The 19782-nt window shown below is 51.6% G+C and overlaps 1 protein-coding gene across 1 annotated transcript in view; it reads right to left on the reverse strand.

Moving 5' to 3' along the window:
- KCNB1 (potassium voltage-gated channel subfamily B member 1) overlaps nt 1–19307 on the reverse strand; it is a 100744-nt gene extending 81437 nt beyond the window's left edge. The window contains exons 1-2 of the mRNA XM_045885941.3: nt 19198–19307; nt 17273–18005 (exon numbers count right to left, since the gene is read on the reverse strand). Coding sequence (XP_045741897.1) covers nt 17273–17839 — 567 coding nt within the window. The 5' untranslated portion in view covers nt 17840–18005; nt 19198–19307. The remainder of the gene's footprint in view (nt 1–17272; nt 18006–19197) is intronic.
- Between the last annotated feature and the right edge of the window lie 475 nt (nt 19308–19782).

Here is a 19782-nt window from a genome sequence, read left to right on the forward strand (position 1 = left end):
TGGGAGACAAACTCCTCCCTTGAGTGAGAACATCTCACATATGGGAGGAGGGCCAGGTTCTATAGTTTTCTGAGTAAAAAGGAATGGGCTCTGGCCACCTCCCTCATAAGAAACCTCCAGTTCTGATTATCTCCCAGTGTTGAATTTGGAATCCAAAAGCACTGACCAAGGGGGTCTAATGACAAATTCTTTTTTTTTTTTTAAAGATTTTATTTATTTATTTGACAGAGAGGGACACAGCGAGAGAGGGAACACAAGCAAGGGGAGTGGGAGAGGGGAGAAGGAGGCTTCCCGCTGAGCAGGGAGCCTGATGTGGGGCTCGATCCCAGGACCCTGGGACCATGACCTGAGCCAAAGGCAGACACCTAACGACTGAGCCACCCAGGCGCCCCTCTAACGACAAATTCTTAGAAGAAATGCCAGGGCCCATCATGAGGGAAATGACATCAAGTTTAGGAAGTTAAGAGAAAGATGCTTACATAGAGTCATTGAAGATGAATTAAGGAGGCCAAGGGGGCCAGGGTGGGGGGTGCAAGATTGTTCTAGTTGGCACAGCATGTGCAAAGGTCCTGAGGTAAGACCCTGAATGGAGCCTGAGGATCTGAGAAAGGAGATAGGGAGTCATATGATATGTGTAATATGAAGGTGGGTAGTAGTTCTTATAGGCCTTTAGTGACCAGATAAGGGATTTGGAAATTATCCTAAGAGCAATAAGAAGTTATGGAGGAGTTAATGCCCCTCCCTACTGCCACTGTCCCTCACCCCCATCCAAAAACTCTGTACAGATAGAGTGGATAAGACCGGAGGCAGGCTCTGAGTGAAATGATATGAGGCCCGAAAAACTCTCTAAGACCATATGTGAAGGGGCAAATTCATTCGTTTATTCATTCACTCAATAAATTTTATTTCATAACTACTATTCTAGGCACAGATTTTTTTTAAAGATTTTATTTATTTATTTGACAGAGAGAGAGAGAGCCCAAGCACGGGGAGCGACACGCAGAGGGAGAGGGAGAAGCAGGCTCCCTGCAGAGCAGGGAGCCCCATGTGGACTCGAACCCAGGACCCCAGGATCATGACTGAACCGGAGGCAGCCGCTTAACCGACTGAGCCACCCAGGCGCCCTAGGCTCAGATTTAACCACTGAGAAAACGAGCAAAACCTGACCAAGTCCCTCTCTGATGGAGCTTATGGTGTGGTGAGATGAACCAGATAAACATATAATATACCAGGTGGTGAAAAGGGCTATGAACAAAATAAGGAAGGTAAAGGAATGGAGTGTGAAGGTGGGGGACGGGGAGCGTGAAGGTGGGGGGAGGGGAGCTATAGTCACTTCCCCGGGGATGAGACCTAGCGGCTGGTCCCTGCCAGCCACCTTAGCGCTGAGTGCCCACCACGTGCACACGCACATGGTAAGTAGAGCTGAAAGGTGATCTTGCAGAGCCCCCGCCTCCCACCATCGATGAAGCTGCCCCCCCCCAGCCGACGTTAACAGTGCATTCGTGGTGCCCGGAGTGACCAGCGCGCTATTCCGCTTCCCCACACTACTCCGCTGCCAGCCACACATCTCCCGGGGCCGGGAAGCCACAAGCCCTTGGCATCTTTTCGGACCCTGGCCTGACCCCGTCTGCCTTTCTTTGGAGCACAAGGAGGTGAGATCTGGGGTTGGCAGGGCTGCTTCCTGGGGCCAGCAAGAAAAGGTAAATTAAATGGGGTTGACAACAGGCCAAGGGTCCTTGGCAGGGGAGTCATTGTTCAGCTGCCTTCCTGAGGATGTGACTCCTGCGAGCACCTCCTGAGTGGATGGGCGCCAGAAACAGTAAGAGAAAGAGGCATAAATAACAGAATCCCACTGGCTAAATGGAGGTTTGGGGACCTTCTGTGGTTTGCCTTTCTTCAGGAACTGCTGCCAGGGGGTAGACGATGAAGCATTAATGACACACATAAGGGATGAGACCCCAAAAATAAAAGCATTAATGACACACATAAGGGATGAGACCCCAAAAATAAGGAGTCAGGGACAAGAGTTCCGACACCAAACACCGAGGTTCTGAATGTGCCCGCCAGAATTCCAGTCGTGAACACCACTGAAGTGTCCTGACCTTGACCCTCAAAACTCAGACTCTGAACATGACTTCCGGCCTGGAACATCAGCGTTCCGACCTTGCCCGCTAGAGTTTCGATCATGAGCATCAGTACTCTAGCCCTGTACTCCTTGGGTCCAGTTACAGATCTGAGGATTCTGACAGTGGATGGCAGCCTTCTAACCTTGAACCCCAGAACTGTGACCCTGAATGCCAGTGTCCCAACAACGAACATCACTGCTGTGATCTTGAGCAGCGTAATTCCAACCTTGAACCAGCCTCAGAATTCCCGTCCTGGGCCCCCAATCTCTGCCAAAAATTCCTGAACCCTCATGCTTCCCAGCCTGAATTTGTAGAGCTGATACTACTTTGCGAGGATCTAAAGTTTAATTCTACACAACAGGCTCTGGCATAGGCCCACAGCCCCTAGAAATAAGCCAGATGCTCCGATGGGGAGGAGAGGAAGGTGAAAATAAAAATAACACCAGCTTATATTTTTTGTGTATCAGACACTTCGCTGAGCACTTTACATGCTTCTTCTCATCCAGTCCTCTGGACAACCCTTGGGAACTTGCTATTCCCATTTTACCGATGAGAAACCTGAGACTCAGAACCAGTCCGGTTTGCTGACTCAAGATGCACTGCTTTTTACAGCGTTACAGCAGCTTTTTCTTCCTGCTCTAGTTGGAGGTTGGGTAGGGGGACGTTGGTTCCTGTTAACTAATTAGTTAAGGATTTCCCTGACTTGTGTTGGCACCCGCTGGGGGTGCCTTGGGTTTTGAAGCCAAGTCCCAGCTGGGGAGGACAGTCATTCATTCAACCCACACCTGCCACCCTGTCTTGTGCTTGCTGTCAGAGTGGTGAGAAGGGAGGGGAGGACCAGCTGCTTCTGTCACCCAAGCCCTACCCTCATCTCCCTCTCCTAGATGGGAGAGCCTCACAGACCAGAAATGACCCTTCTTCCCATTTCTAGCCATCAGAAGGCTCTGTGCCTCAGAGTCAAAAAGTGGAGCCCTGAGGGCTGAAAGTGGTCCACATGACTGTTCTGTTTGGCCCACTCAAATGTGTTTAATTTTTTAAAAAATTATTTGCCAATATTAATAACTTGGGATATCTCACATGAAAAAATTAAAATCTCTGGGGGCACCTGGGGGGCTCAGGCAGTTCACAGTCTGACTCTTGATCTCGGCTCAGGTCATGATCTCAGGGTCCTGAGATTGAACCGTGTGTCGGGCTCCGTGGTCAGCGGGGAGTCTGCTTCTCTCCCTCTCTCTCTCCCTCGGCCCTTCCCCCCACTTGCACACGTGCGCACTCTCTCAAATAAATAAATAATTCTTAAAAAAAAAAAAAAAAAGAAAGAAAATCGCTGGCTGGGCCCAGAACCCAGCCTAGAGCTGAATAGCAGCTGCATCTTTTGATGGACGTGTGTGCTCCAGTCCCCACCGCTCCCTACTGCCTCCTGGACACCAAGGCTGAGTGTCCATGGTCTTGCTCATTGACGTATCCCAATTCTTCCAGCCAACGGCTTTGCTTGTTAACACTACCTCCCTGGCCCCTGTGGCCATCTGAGTTCAAGGTCCCCGAAGAGACCCTTTTTCCTTGACAGATTCTCTGGGACTGAGGGACCTTCTACTCCTCACTCCCAGGACTTCTGAGTCTTCCTTCCTAGTAGGCAGGGCTGGCTTCGTGGGGGTGCAGCCTACATGGTCCCACAGGGTCCTGTGATTCGAAGGGCCCCAAGCTTGGTTGCCGGCTCTACTTTCACGGTCTTGAAATTCTTATGAATTTTTGAACGAGGGGGACTGCATTTTTGTTCGGCACTACATCCCGTCAAAGTCTATAGCCAGCCCCGCCATGGCGTCGCTCAGTAATTAGGGGCATCAAGCACGCACACACCCACCAACGGATCTCTCCAGTCTGTCTGGAAAATGACCTCTTTAGATTGGTCTCTTCTCCCAGTCTTGAGGCCAGCAAGGGTCTGAAATGTTTAGGTAGGGGTGGGGGGCTTGGGGGCAGCAACCTGGAAGGACAGGGAGTGGGACTAGGGGACTTGCCTTGGGTCGCGTTTGCATAGCGCTTTATGTAAGAGAAAGCTGCCTACCTTCCAGCCTCTCCTTGGCACAGTCATTGTATGAAGAATTCGAGCAGGCAAGGTGTTGTAGTTGGAGGCCAGATCATGGCAAGGTTTGGGGTAGACTATCTTTCCTTTCTCCCTCTTGAGAAAAGGAGGGGAAAAGGAAAACCAACAACTCGAACAAAGCACTTGCACTTGGCCGGGCAACATGCTGGCCACTCTGGCGCACCGGTCTTTCCTGCTTGCCAGAGCCAGCACACCCATTTTTCAGCCGGGGAAGCTGAGGCCAGAGAGCTGAAGGGTCTGTCTGCCCAGGTTCTCATAGCTCATATATGTGGCTGTGTTGGGATTATGAACCCAAGTCTCCAGAGTTCCAAACCAGAGTTCTTTCCACTTATCCTACCAGCCGTGACATAGGAGACAAGGGAAAGCTTTGGTAAGAGGAGGGGAAGGACGCCTGCCCCAGGTGGGCCTAACCTCAAAATAAACCAGAGAGACATTCCATCACGGAAAGAGTGTAAATGCTACCACATCCAAATTGGTCATTCAAGGTCAGGGAGGGCCTTTCTGAACAGGTGACATATGAGCCAAGATCTGAAGGATGAGAAGAGGCAGCTGGCTTTGCAAGATCTGAAGCCAGAGCCCAGAGAGGTTAAGGAATCTGCTCAAGGTCACACAGCTAGCTTGTGCCTTCATTCCCTCCCTCTGGCCCTCCAACAAACCCTTCTAACGAAGTCCCTCCTCTGTATCCGGCCCTGGAGCGATGTTAGGATATAACTACTCCCAGAAATGCTATTGTAACTCAGAGCAGCCTTGAAGAATAGGTAAATAAATGAACGTGGCAGGCGTTCCAATAGAACTTCATGAACGAATCGAGCAGCCCACCCACCCTGCCTTAGATCACAGAAACAAAGAAGATACAGTCCTAGACTTTGAGAACTTCCTGCTTTACTTGGGGAGATAAAACAAGTTCAGCAGAATATAGAATCCAATAGGGAGCATGTTAAAGGACACAAGAGAGAAAGACAGAACTCATGGAAGAAAGGTCATTTCTGCAATTTGGGAAGGAGAGAAGTCAAGTTCAGGTTCTCAGAAAGGGCCACCTGGACCGGGAGGACCTCTCTGACCACACCCTGTTGTTTTCTACCAAAACATCTTGCTTCTCTCCTTCACAGCATACAGATTACACTGTGTGATTATTGCCATTTACATTTTTATTTGGTTAATGCCCGTCTCCCTCCAGGAGCCTAGAAGCTCCATGATGGCTGTGGATTATTTTTATAGCTTACATTTATTCCCCCCGCTCTTGGTAGCAGTACCTCAGTCTCTCCCTGGGGTGCCACCTGTTTTACTTCCATCTCTTGGGCTCTTCCCAGTTCCAGTCACTAAGATGTGATCCAGACCTGTTGAAGTGATTGGCTTAGGGATGGGCCAATGAAAATTAGTCCCAGGGTTTTGCTGGCTCTATTTGAAAAGAAACTTGCTTTCCCCACAGGATAGAAGCCTGGAGTTGCTGGAGATTATCTTTCCAGCCATGTTGGTAGAGCCTGCTGAAAGGCCAGAACTTAGAGATATTAGACACCAAGTACTGATGACATATCAGCCCCTGGATCCAGCCCTGCCTGAAGCCATCCCTAACCCAGGACTTTTCAGTTACATTTTCTGCTTCGGTCTGTTTGAGCTGTATATTTGTTACCTGCAACCAAAAGAATCCTTACTAATAGATACACAAGTGCTTCTCAAGCACCCAGCACAGTGCATAGAATACAGTAATAAGCAATGGATATTTGTCGCACAAACAACAGTTGGCATTGAAGCAGGAGCTCAAAACATGCACATACACCCACATGAAGTTATAAGATCCAGAGGAGCACAGAATGGAAGCCAACTTTGAAACCAAAAGGATTGTCCCAGGAAGAGGAGAGGATGATGAATGAAATTGTGGTCACTATTTCAAGGAATAATAAATGATGTGTAAACATATCCATGGCATAGGAGATAAAGGAAAATCGATCCCGTCAAAGAGAGTGGGGATTCCAGGCACAATGAACAAATGGAAGGCAGGTTCAATATCATCATCTTAGCTCTACCTTCATTTTGCTTCCCACACACCCCTGGCAGGGCAATTGTGGGCTGCCTCATTGGCACACTTGGGTCCACAGGGACTCTAAGAGGCAGAGCTGACCAAGGTCAAGGGCCTCAAAGATCACACAGGCCTTGAAAGACTCAAGGATGGGCCCTGGGCAGCAATTAGTGAAATATGATGGTCTATTTTTAGAAGCCGTTTGATTCCAGGTCCATTACCTGGTGGATGTGAGTGATGGTGTGGAATTGTCGAATGTAACATTATTCTCTCAGACAGCATCCGCTTGGCAGGCCACATTGGGCAATTATGGTGGAGACTGGTCTTGCTGCAGAGCAAAAATGGAACAGTCAGGGCATGAGGAAAACACCTCAAGTGTCTAATTTCATTGTGTCTCCTTGTTGTGAATGGAAGGCCAGAGGTCACTTCTTCCTGGCCCAGGAAGTGTGGGCATAGGAGTGGGCAGGTAGAGACAAGGATGGTGGGAGAAAATGGGAGGGGATACACCTGGGAGACCCTTGCTTTGTAGGGGAGATCACTCCGATCAATCAACACACAGTCATGCAAGTTTGCTCACTCATTCACTCAATAAACGTTTACTAACACTTAAGCAAAAATAATAACAATAGTTAACTTGTCCTGAACACTCGCTGAGTGCCCGGGGACTGCTCTGAGTGCCTCGTATAGAACCGTCACCCTAGCTGTTGTGAGACTCCCCAAATTATGGATCAGGAAGTCAAAGCCCAGAGAAGTTAAGTCATCCCATCAAGGACACACAGCTTGAATCATCCCTGAGCTGGGATCTGAATCCAGGCAGTCAGGTTGCAAAGCCTGCTTTTTAAAGCATCCCTGTCTCTCTGTGGGCCAGGCCTGGCATCCACAGAACATCCCATAAGCCACTCTTCACAGTGTTTTGTGTGAGGAAGGTATGAACATCAGGCTTATTGGAGCACAGAGGAGGGAGCAGTCAGGGCTGCCTGAAGAGGATGTGGGTGGTGAAGGGAGGAAAGAGAGACTGCAGGCAGACAAGAGGAAGAAGGAGGTGCAAGGCAGAACAATCAGTCTGGGCAAAGGTGTAGAGCAGGACTAGGGAAGGACGGTGTAGTCCGGGAATGCCAGAGGTGGGTGTGGAATGAGTAGAGGGGTCAGGGAGAAGGTATGGAAGGAAGTGAAGGTGGAGAGGTTGGCTGGAGCCTTGAAGGTCAACTAAGGAGTTTGGACTTTATCCTGGGAGCAGTGAGAACCTTAGAAGGGTTTCTGGAAGGGGATGATGTGAGCAGATTATACTTGAGAAAGATGGCTCTGGTTCTCTGCAGAGGAAGGCTCGATGCAGGGAGGCCTGTGTGGAGGCTCAGTAGAAAGGCCACGGTCCAACAGCGACAGACAAGTTCAGCCCTCTGATCTTATCTCCCCAACTCCCCTGCTGGCTCACTCTGCTCCGGCCACACTGGTCACCTGGCTGTTCCTTGACTGATCCAGACATGCTCCTGCCCCAGGGCCTTAGCACACACTGTCTTCTCCATCAGGGAGGATTCTGAGCAGGGGAGTGAGCAGATCTGACTCATAAAAGTCCCTCTGGTTGCGTGTGGGGGACAGACTGTGGGGGTAGTGTGAAGATGGAAGCACAGACAGGAAGAGGCTCCTGCAGTGGTTCAGATGGGAGAGGATGGGGGCCTGAGTCAGGGATGCAGCAGTGGGGCGGTGAGAAGTGGCCACATTCCAGACAGGTGTCACCCATGCTTGTGTTTCACTGTCTTTCACTTGCATTCCACAAAACTTTCATGAGTGGAAGAGGAATGGTGGAGCCATGCTGGGTGTTTCAGGGACTGTCCCTTATCTCTGTCAACAATTACCCAGACAACACCTCCCTATGTCCCCAGCACTGTGCACAGAGCTCTATGCCTGTTAGGACCTCTGACCCTCCCTACCCCAGGGCTCTCCCCAAGAGTCAAAGTCATCCAGAGCAGCAAATGGTGCTGGGAAAACTGGGTGCCCACATGCGAAATGATAAAGTTGGTCCCTTCCCTCACACCACACACAAAAATTAGCACAAAATGTTTCAAAGACCTTAATGGAAGACCTAAAAGTATAAAACTCTTAGAAGAAAAGATAGGAGGAGAGCTTCATGACATTGGATTAGGCAATGACTTCTTGAATATGACACCAAAACACAGGCAATCAAAGAAAAAAGAGACAAATAGGTCTTCATCAAAATTTAAAACTTAGGTGCATCAAAGACACAATCACCCAAGTGATAAGGCAACCTACAGAATGGGGAAAAATATGTGCAGATCATAGATCTGGTAAGGGGTTAATATCCAGAATATATAAAGAACTCTACAACTCAACAACAGAAAGACAAACAACTTGATTAGAAAACAGGGAAATTACTTGAATAGACATTTCTCTAACGAATATGTACAAATGGCCAGCAAGCACATGAAAAGATGCTCGACATCACTTGTCATTAGTGAAATGCAAATCAAGACCACAATGAGACACCACGTCACACCCAGAAGAATGGCTCTTATCCAAAGAACAGAAAATACCAAGTGTTGATGAGGATGTGGAGAAATTGGAACTTTGTGCCCTGTTGGTGGGAATGCAAAATGGTGCAGCTGCTGGGGAAAATAGTATGGCAGTTCCTCAGAAAAGCAAAAAAAGAATTACCATGTGATCCAGCAATTCCACTACCAGATATATACCCAAAAGAATGCGAAGAAGGTCTGGAGGAGATATCTGTACACCCAGGTTCATAGCAACGCTATTCACAGCGGTCAAAATATGGAAGCAAGCCCAACATCCATGGATGGATGAATGGCTGAACAGAGTGTGGTAAACACGTACAACAGAGTATTATTCAGCCTTAAAAAGGAAGGAAATCCTGCCATAGGCTATTACATGGATGAACCTTGAGGACATTACGCTAAGTGAAATAAACCAGTCACAAAAAGACAAATACTATATGATTCCATTTATATGAGGCACCTAGAGCAGTCAAATTCTTAGAGACAGAAAGCGGAATCATGGTTGCCAGGGGCTGAGGGGTGAGGAAAGGAATGCTATTGCTTAACAGATACAGAGTTTCAGTTTTGCAAGATGAACAATTTCTGGAGACCGGTTGCACAACAATGTGCATATGCTTAACATTCAATGATACACTTAAAAACAGTTAAGATGGTGAATTTTATGTTTTATGTATTTTGCCAGAAATAAAACAAGAACTCATCTGGGGGTTGTGTTCCAATTGTGGGGCTCAGGCATGAGTGTTTTTCAAAGCTCAAGGGATGTGAAGGTGCAGCCGGAGTTGAATAGCCCTGCTCTGTGAGGTATGCCCTATTTATCATGGCTACTTCCCAGTCTTAACGGAGGTGAGGTGCCCCATGCGCTTGCACCACCAGGAAGTGATGGAGGTGGGATTTGAACCCAGGCCCTTAGGAATATGTCTTCTGTGGTGACATTACGTCTTATTTGTTATTTATGTCACCGGAGAAACATTTTAAGGAGAACTGTGCACTGGACATTAACATGTGAATTTTGGCTGGTCATGCTCAGCTTTACCAGAGGCACCGAAACCAAGAATCTCTCTCTCCCTCGGGGAGGAAGTTGGGCCTTATCTTTTAAACTACCTATTAAAATAATGCCTAATGCTAATCCTGTGTCTCTAGTAGTCCCATCCAGTAGCCTTTGAGGGCAGGGTCCTGATGGATCAGGCGCCAGGAACACTCCCAAGTCAGGTGGGAGACGCCGAACCCATCTCTCCCCTCAAAGCATGTTCCCCAGGGTGAGAAGGGCAAGGTGGGGATGGCTCCTGGAGCTTTCTTCTCACTTCCTGAAGGCTCTTCACACAGCCCAGAGGCCAGACCATGGGCTCAAAGTCAGGGAGCCCTCCCATTCCCTGTGTGACTGTGGGCCAGCCACTTCACCTCTCTGGGCCTCCGTTTCCATGGCTACGAGTAGAGATAATTGTCCCGCCCTCACAGGGTGGCCTGGGCATCAGATCCGTAAAGGTCCTTGCGTCTGCACCACTCCATAAGCACTGGATGGTAGCTACTGCCACTGTCAGTTCTTATTTTATCCAGGAGACAGAGGTGAGGCTGACTGAGCCCACCAGCCCTGGATTCTCTTCTTTTAGGAGGATCTCTGGTATGGGTTTTGTTGTAAGATGCTTTTGTAGCCCACAAGACAATCAGGACACTGAAGACGTGACATTTCCCACAGATCTGTGGTTCCTTCCACCAGAACCAGACCCCAAGACAAGATCCAAGTACAAGTAGCTTATGTGGGAAGTCATCCCAGAAAACACTGGTAGGGGAGAGGGGCCATGAGATAGGGAAGGGAAAGAAGCCAAACAGCGTTTATAATCAAGCAAGGAAATACTGTGGGCACCAGGAACTCTGGGGCACCTCTGAGTTACCCCCCCCCAATCCAGGGGTGAGGGAGCCGGGGTGTTTATACAGCTTCCCCCATCAGTCAGCAGTGGAGGGCTGCTCTGGGTGGGGCATTAGGTCCCTGTCGTTCCTGGACTCACTGGCCAGAGGAAGCCTCTAAGGCAAAGGACTGCAGGTGTTGGGCAGCTGGGAGTTGGGCTGGTGGCACAGAAATGGTAAGAGCTAAAAGGATCTGGGTGGGACATGGCCTCTCCTCTCTCGGGGCTGAGTCCCCGTTCTGCCCCAACTGCCCCTGCGATGGTGAGTGAGTTATACAACCTCACCTTATAATAAGCATGTCTCATTTTAGAAGACGATGACTTTTTTTTGAAAAGGAGTTTATTTATCTGGCAGGATCATCAGGAGGATTAAATGAGATGACGATTAAAAACAAAACCAAAAACAAAACCCCTAAAAGTTACTGAAGGCTTTCTATGTGCCAGACCCTTTGCATACATTAACTCATTTAATTTGGTAGCAATTCCATGAGACAGGCTTTGTTACTGCCCTCAACTGATGCATGAAGGAACTGGGGCACGGAGAGGTACAGCAGTCTATCCCAAATCACATGGTTAGTGAGTAAAGGAACCAGACTTTGAACTTGGGCCATCCAGCTCTAAAATCAGGGCTCCCATCCATGCTACTATCAAGTCAAGGACGTACACAAAGTGCTGGGTATGGAGTTGGTGTTTACTGCTAGCTTGTTCTCTTTCAGTTAATGAAGCTTTGGCCAAACTGCTCATTTGGCCAACACTTTTCCTCCCTAAGCATTTTCACATTTTCACATTTTGCAGTCTTTCAAAACCCCCGAGAGACCAGCTGCCAAGGTATGATCCTGGTCAAGCATCCTAATGGAATGGAACGATCTTTGAGCCTCGATGAGGGTACCAATGAGGTCAGAAAGGCCTGGAAATGGTCCCTGACCTGTACCGACTTGCAGTGTGACCCAGGCAAGTTGCTGGAGCATCCTCTGTGTTTCCTTATATCTAATGGGGATCCTGGATTTCTGATGCCCGGTTTCAGCACCTTACATCCACCATCATACTTAATCCCTTGGGCAGCCGTGTGAGGCGGGGGGTGGGGGGTGGGGGTGTTTATTTTCATCCTCATCTACAGATTCGGAAATGGAAGCTAGGGGAGGTGAAGCGATTTGCCCAAAGTACAGAGCTAGGAAATGGCAGGGCTGGGATTCCAACCCAGGACGGTGTGACCCCATAGCCAGGATTCCAGATCTCTGCAATATTGTCTCCAAGGAATAAACACAAACATCTAGGATGACCGACCTGGGGCTGGCAAGAGCCTCGGCCACAGATGACTCATAGCGCTGAAAAGGCCCTATAGATTCCAAATTGGTTTCCCTCATTTTTTCGGTTCTCCCCCACACACACACCCCCCGCCCTCATTTTTTCTTGATGACAATACACGAATCCCCCTGGCTCAGGTTAAGGAAGCAGAAGGATCATCACATTAGAGGCATGAAATCCCAAAGGGGCGGGCAGTGATCGGGCAATCCACAACACTGGGACAGGAGATGTTGCCATCCAGGGGTGTAGCTAGCAGAGAGGAATCCCCTGATGATGCTAATAATCGCTGTTGTCATTTATCAAATGCTGACCATGTGCCAGGCACTTTATGCAGATTATCTCCTTGTGGCCCTCTCAGGTGGGCTCCATTTTAATTCCCCTTTTCTAGATGAGGACACTAAGACTCAGAGAAGGGAAGGAACTCCCCCAAGGTCATATTCCTGGTAAGCCATGGACCTGAGAACTGAACCACATCTTCTAGACCCTGGAGATGATTCTTTTTTTTTTTAAGATTTTATTTTTTAAGTCATCTCGATACCCAACATGGGGCTTGAACTCACGACCCTGAGATCAAGAGTCACACACTCTACTGACTGAGCCAGGCAGGCTCCCTACCCCCACCCAGAGTTGATTCTTAATCAGATCTGTGGTGGGCAAAATACTGACCACTATCTTTAAATAAAGACCACTCCCACTTTTGAATATAATAATATGTAATTATTATGATTATTCACATTTATAAAGTACTTTCCACTTGCAAATTATATTCACATCTGAAATCTCACTGAGTCATCAAAACCGCCCCAAGAGGTGGGCATTGCTCTAACTGCCATTTGGCCAATGAGCTCACTAAAGTGCAGACAGCTTGAATGATCTGCCCAAGATTCCAGGATTAAGAAACACAGGCTGGGAACCAGACCAGCCTGGGTTCAGGCCCTAGCTCTGCCATTTTCATTCCTGCCACAAATATTTATTGAGCATTTAATTGTGGGAGTTCCAGCAAGTGGTTTCACCTCTCAGAGCCTCAATTTTCTCTTCGTGAAAGAGTCTTAATACCACTCATCGAAGCCATTCCTTCCTGCATCTGAAAATGCTGGACACTTGCCTTCCCCGGCTTCCCTGCTGTGAGAGCATGAGCATGTGACCTGATTCTGGCCAATGGGATTTGAAAAGAAGTCTGAGGGGACTCCTGGGAAAGGTTTGCCTCTCAGGGAAAAAGGTGGCACACGGGATGAAATGTCCCTCTTCACTGGTTGGACCTCATGGGTCTACATTAGCCGTCTTGTGACGTGAGGCTGAATCAAGCCTGAGGGCCAAGCCACCTGCAGGAGCTGGAGGAGCAGAAAGATGGAACGATTCTAGAATCCTGATGGTATCATGGAGCCATTAGCCCAAAACCAGCTACCTTGGAATTTTCTGTTACGTGAGATGATGCATCTTCCTCCTTGTAGAGGCCACTTTTAGTTTTCTATTCTGTTACTTGCAGTCCAAATTGGCAGATTACCTGATAGGATTGTTGAAGGGATTTCAATGAGATAGGGGATATAAAGTACCACTAACTAGCGCCTGGCACAATCAACAGTAGCCAATCAGACTGAGATACATGCCCTGAGACTATTCCAGGGAAGGCAGACCCTCCTGGCCTGGCGAATTATTTCCCTCTCTCTCCTGCTAAGAAAAGCCTGGAGATTTTTCCAAGAAAGCAGGAACCCAGTGGTGGCCCAGGACCACAATCCTGCTGCTTGGACGGGGCTGACCCCAGCTTCCAAGCAAGAATCATCACACTGCCTTTTGCCTAATGGACTTTGATTTTCACTCCCCTGACGGTGAAGGCTAGAGCCTGTACTTTGGTTTGTCTCCGTGTTGCCAGAACATCCCATCAATTATTAACAGCGTCAGCTCGGTCTCCCAGTACTGCTATCAGAAGGAAAGAGTTTGTTGCAACTCAGCCCACCCAGTCATAGAGAAAGGACTCTGCTCCTATTTATAGCAACGAGCCCCACCTACTCCCATGTGCTAGGCACCGCGCTAAATCTTCACAAACATGATTTCATGATGACCCTGCAAGAAGGGCCTTGCATCTCCATCTTATAGGTGGAAGGCGAAGGCTTGCAGAGGTGAAGAACCCGCCTGAGGCCAGAAACTGGGGAGGTGGTGGGACTGGGCCTGGGACCCTGGTCTGTCCTTGCTCTAAACATAGGAGATATGCTTGTTCCTGCAACTCACGACCACGGAGAAATGATCTTCCCTTTGACCATCTCATTCTGTGGCCTCTGAGAAATTTCCATAGGCTTTGCTGCTCTGATAAGCAAGGCATCTAACCTGGGGGGTGGATGGGGTGGGGTGGGCAAAGTACACATGACTGAAGGAGGCCAGGAAGCTGGGCTGCAGGCAGGCAGTGAGGAACAAGAGACAGAGCCCCAAAACCCGAGACACACTGACTGACTGCTTGATTCATTCATTCAGTCCACATGTAGTTATTTGGAGCTCCTCTGGGCCAGCCACCTTGACGGGTGCTGGGAACAGAGCTGTGACTGTAACTCATGGAGCTCGCACTCTGGAGGGTGAGAAAGAAAAGGAAGCAAATAAAATTTCAGGTGGTGCTCAAAGCCTAGGCAGGAAAGACACTGAGTGTGGTTGCAGAGAGTAAGGGGAAGGAGAACGTTTTAGACAGGGGTCGGGAAAGTCTCTCGGAGGGGTTATTTGAGCAGGGACTTGCTCAAATGAGGAATGAGGAGAAGCAGCTGGAATGGGACACGGGGGGGCAGAGCATTCCAGGTGGCAGGAATAGCAAGTGTAAAAGTCCTGGGGCAGGCTTTAGCCTGCCCTGGGTAGGGAACAGCAAGGAAGCCAGTGGACTGGAGCCCAGTGAACCAGAGGAGAGTTGAATAGATGAACTCAGAGAGAGGACATGGGGACCGATTCGGTAGGGTCTGATATGCCATGGTGGAAGGTTTGGATTTTATTCTGAGTGTGGTGGGAAACCTCTGGAGGATTTTAAGCAGATGAATAATGTGATCCAGTCTCTAATTTGAAAAGCTCCCTCTGGCTGCTGTGTGGGCAATGGATTTGCAGGGGGCAAAAGTGGAAGCAGGGAGACTGGGGAGAAGTCTGTGGCACTTAATCACTATGGAAAGAACAACATCTTCAAAATCACACTGGGTTTGAATTTCTGGCTACTCTTGTTTGCCTGCTGTGTGACCTTAGGCAAGTTACTCAACCACTCTGAACCTCCCTATTTGTGAAAGGCGGGATAATAACAGAGAGCTGGTATGAGGACTAGTTGTGTTGTTACATTTCATACACAGTGAATGTTTGATCAATGGTCAGGATTTCTATACTGAGGGACCAATGATCATGCTTGCCTGTGAGCCTCCCCATTTCAGCTCTGGCTGCAGAATGTCCTAGACCGTCCATTTGCCAGGAATGTGAACTGACAGCCTGAGCCTGGGATCACGGAGAGGTCATGAAGCTTGTCCCTGTGAGCGGATTAACCCGAGGGCAAGATGAGGCTGTTTATTCCCAAACAGCGCCTTTTGCAAGCCTGAGCTCCCTCCACTGTCTTGCTGCCAGACGCCAACCCAAACACAGCCCTTTGCCGGCTTCTTCCCTGGGAGGGTGACTCGACCCTCCTTGGCCCCTCATTCTCATGTCTTAGGGACAGGACAGGGACAGGGAAGAGTCATGTTTGGGCCTAACCAGGGTGTGTGTAGGAAGAACCCGTGTCAGGCCTGGAAATAGCAAAATAAGTCTGCTGATCCTAAGCCGGTTAAGGGTGAGTGACTGTCTTAAGAAGGAAGGTTTCTGGACACGAAACCTAGGGCAGGATTATGGTCAGAGGCAGCCCACAGAAGAGAAAACCAGGCCTAGAAATCTCTGCATGCTCTTTGGGGTTGCCAGGGAAGAGAGAAAACGTTCAGGCCTCCCTCCACCTTCCTCCCAGCCACCCCCCCCCACATCTACTCTCAGAGGCCTCTCCCCAAGCCACCAGATCTGGGGAAAGGACCCCACAGTGTCCCCTTCAGACCCAGCCTTGCAGGTGGACCTTCAGTGAAGGGCCAACTAAGCCAGGGGGATCCCACAAGGAGAGGCCAGGCGGGGCACAAGGCAGCCCGAGCACATACATGATGCTTCCTCCTGCCTTTTTCCTTTTGCCGCAAACACATTTACCTACCTGCCCCCCCCCCCCCACTGGCCCCACTCTTTGAGAGTGTTCTGCATGTCTTTCCCAGCGTGGTAGTCCTGGATTTCGACATCAACACTTCTTATTTCTGGCTCCCCCTGGGCCTCACACAACCTCTTCTAGAGCGCTGAACACACTGTGTTGTCATTTACTCCCGACACCCAGCACGTTGGCCACCTGAAGACAGGCCCCATCTCTCCAAGGCATTCCTGGAACCCAGCCCAACACAAAGAAGCAGCTCAGCAGCACTGACCCCCTTCCCTGGCCTGGCCCCCCACCCCGAGTCTGTCTCAGGCCAGCATACCCTCTGCCTTCACCCAGCAGCACACTGGTCCACTTGGTGTGATCTAAGCCTTTCCGCCTCCTTCTGATTCATTTTTCACATTGCCTCATTTTTTTATCTTATTTCAAAATTCACATCCTCTTCCGACAGCCAAAGCATCTTTACAAGCTGCACCAAATCATTCTTGGAATAAACTCACCAAATAAATAAAGAACAAACCAGGGGTGACCCCTTGCCCACAAGCATCCACAGGCAGCTGCGTGCGTCATGCATGCACACACCTACCCCTCAGAGTCCCTGTGCCTCATTTTTCTTACTTATGTTAAAACTGCCTGACAGTATCTCAATGTCCTCCAAGCACATCTGTAAGCTGCTTTCATTCCTTCCTTGGGGCAAAGTGGGGTTATAAATACAGGGATAAGTATTAGAATAGCAGGTGACCCCCTCCCCCCTTCCGCCTGGGTCTAGGACTCCACGAGGGAGCATTATGTATATAGACCAAACTCAACTCCATCCCAGCAAGGCTTTATCGTCCCTCTGTGCCTTCTTATTTACAGTGTCCACCCTCTTGCTGTGGGAGTTTACATCTCCGCAAATCCTCTTCTCCAAGAGAGTCGAGGTATAAAGTATTGAATGATCAAGGGATGAGGTAACCAATGCAAACAGTAACAGTCGAAAGGTGTTGGTGCTCACGTCTGAGGTCTGGGCCACAGCCCCTCCCCCTTCCTGGTCTTCTTTGGGAAAGAAGCCAGAGACTCCCCCAGCGGTGGTCCTCCAGCTGGGGACCCAGGCAGAGCCCCCAGTGTAACTGCCCGCAGATCCCAGACTCACCTTGGCAGCCACGGAAGAATTGGGCTTCTCCAGGAGGTCCCAGAGCTTTTTCCTCTTCTCTGCGCAGCACGTGTTATCGAACTCCTCCCCCTCTCGCTCCCGCAGGGTCTCAGCCTCCCGCTTGAGCTCCTCGTTCATCTGCTCCTTCTTCTGGTGGTAACGGGCTTGGCAGCAGGACTCCAGGTAGATTTCGTCGATGCCCCAGTAGTCAAGCTCTTGGCTGAAGCTCAGCGCGCACATCTCCTCCATCATGTGCAGCCGCCCAGTGCGGTAGAAGTTGAGGATGGAGGTGAAGGCGCCTGGATGGCGGTCGAAGAAGTACTCGTTGTCGTCGAGGCTGTAGTCGTCGCACACCTCGAGCAGCGAGTCGTGCGTGTTGCAGTCGCGTAGCTTGCCCAGCCGCGTGCGGGGCAGGCGGTCCAGGGTGCGCCAGAGAACCTCGTGTGCCAGACCCCCGACGTTGAGGCGGACGCGCCTCGAGCACGCCTTGCTACGTACGATCTCCATGGGCTCGGGCGGCAGCGAGCTGGTGGAGCGGGAGCCATGCTTCGTCATGCCCGCCGGCATCGCTGGTCCGGCCGCCCCCGCCCCCCCTGCCCCCCCAGGCCGCTGTCACTGGACGGCAAGGCCGGCCGCTGCGGGGGAGGGGGGCAGGGAGCGCTGTGGGCTGCTGGGGGTGCAGGGGACCGCGCGGGCGCGCGTCACGGCCGGCTTCTCACCTCCATCCCGACCGCTGAAAGACAGGAAGCGGACGCGGGTCAGCAAACAGGGAGCTGGGAGCGGCCCCTCCCACCTCCCCACCGGGGCCCCAACCGGCCTTGACCTTCCTGGTGCTTAAGCGGCTCAGGACTGGGGGGCGGGGGGCGGGGGTGGCTGAACGGCTTGGCGCTGTCCCTCCCGCCAGTGCTGAAGTCCGCCCCATCCCATGGGTGGAGGGAGGAGCGACTCTTCGGGGCGGGAAGAGGGCCCCCAAGAGGCGCTTCGGGGATCCGGGAGGCCCCACCCCGGGTTTCTGCCGCCCAGGCCAGACCCAGCCGCCCGGGGCGCTGTCCTCCCCTTCGAGTGCTGAAACTCGCTTCTTTCTGGGTCTCCCCGTCGAGTCCCGAACCAGCCCCACAATGGGCAAAAGGGGCGCTGCATGAAAAACTTTTTTTTTTTTTTCAGATTTCTCATCTTTTCCTTCCCCCTGCTCCGAAATAATTAGAATTTGAGCTCTAGGGGGTGGCAGTGGGTTGGCTTTTTCTAAACCTTAAAAGACTTGGGGACAATTCTGGGGGGATTTCAGCTGACCACCTGTCGGAGGTCATAACTGACGGGGTGGTCAAAGACAGCCTCGCTGTTCCGGAGCGACCCCTCTCCCTAAAGCACGGGAGCATCTCTTGAGGTCGCTCCGGTAACTAAGTGAGCCCTGAAAGACGCAAAGCCAAGATCTGTGCGGAGTCCTACCCCTCCCCCTGTGACCCCTACCCCACCGCAGGAGGGGCGCGCAGAGTCCTGCGGATCCACCTGCTCCATCCTTCCTTCTCTCCTTCCCCGCCCCCCCCCTCCCCGACCTCGCTCCTCTCCTGCGATGGCTTTTTATAACTCCGGGTTCTGCGCCTTTCCCGGGGCTTGGAAGGGAAGGGGTGGGGAAGGTGGGAGGCGGGGAAAGGAGCTGAATTTTCTGGCCTTTTCAAAACGTGCCCTCCTCCCGCCGCGCGCTGGTGATTTCGGGGGCTGCCCTGAGCCCCCCAGCATGTGATCCTGACGCCCTCTCCCCTCGCGCGTCCCCAGGCCCCAACCCTTGCCCGAAGAACCCCCCCATAACACCCCCCCGGCCTGAAGCCGCGGAGCCCGGGTAGACCAACAGGCCGAACCGCGGCAGGCGAGCCCCCTTCCTCTGTCCCCCTGTGTCCCCGCCGCTGGCCGCGCGCCTCAACACTCACCCCCAGGGCGGCCGCTTCCCGGGGCCAGCGAACGCGCATCGCCCCGGCCGCCCGGGCGCCCCCGCCCGCGGGCAGCGGCGAACCCGGGGCCGGGCCGGGCCCGGCCTACGCCGGCCGGGCAGGCGACGCGCTAGGCTGCAGGCGCCGAGGAGCCGGGGCTCCCTCTCCGCGGCTGGGGGCGCGGGCGAGCGCTGGGGGCGCGGGTGGCAGGTCCGCGATCGGGCGGCGCCTCCTGCTCCACCTCCTCCGGCTCCGGCTCCGGCTCCGGCTCCGGCGGCGGCGGCGGCGGCGGCTGCTGCTGCTGCTTGAGCGAGATCAACAAGTCGGGGCTGAGCTTAGGCTCTGCGCTGGCTGCGATTCTGTCCCGCACTTCGGAGCGCCCGGAGTCGGGCACCGAGGCGGGACGGCGCCACCTGCGGGTCGGAAGCGTGCGCGCCGCTTAACTCCTGCCTGCCCGGCCCAGCCTCCAGGTGAGGCTGGGGGCGGGCTAGGGCTTTGCGCGAAGATGCACCTGGCGGCCCGGCCCTTCCCACCTGGGCTCCCTTTCCTGGCTGCCTCGCAATCCTGCCTTCTTTTGTCAGGTGA

This window comes from Mirounga angustirostris, unplaced genomic scaffold, assembly GCF_029215605.1.
Source record: "Mirounga angustirostris isolate CCGP_5_RB_7025 unplaced genomic scaffold, mMirAng1.0.hap1 SCAF_10, whole genome shotgun sequence".
In the NCBI taxonomy this organism is placed as follows: Eukaryota; Metazoa; Chordata; class Mammalia; order Carnivora; family Phocidae; genus Mirounga; species Mirounga angustirostris.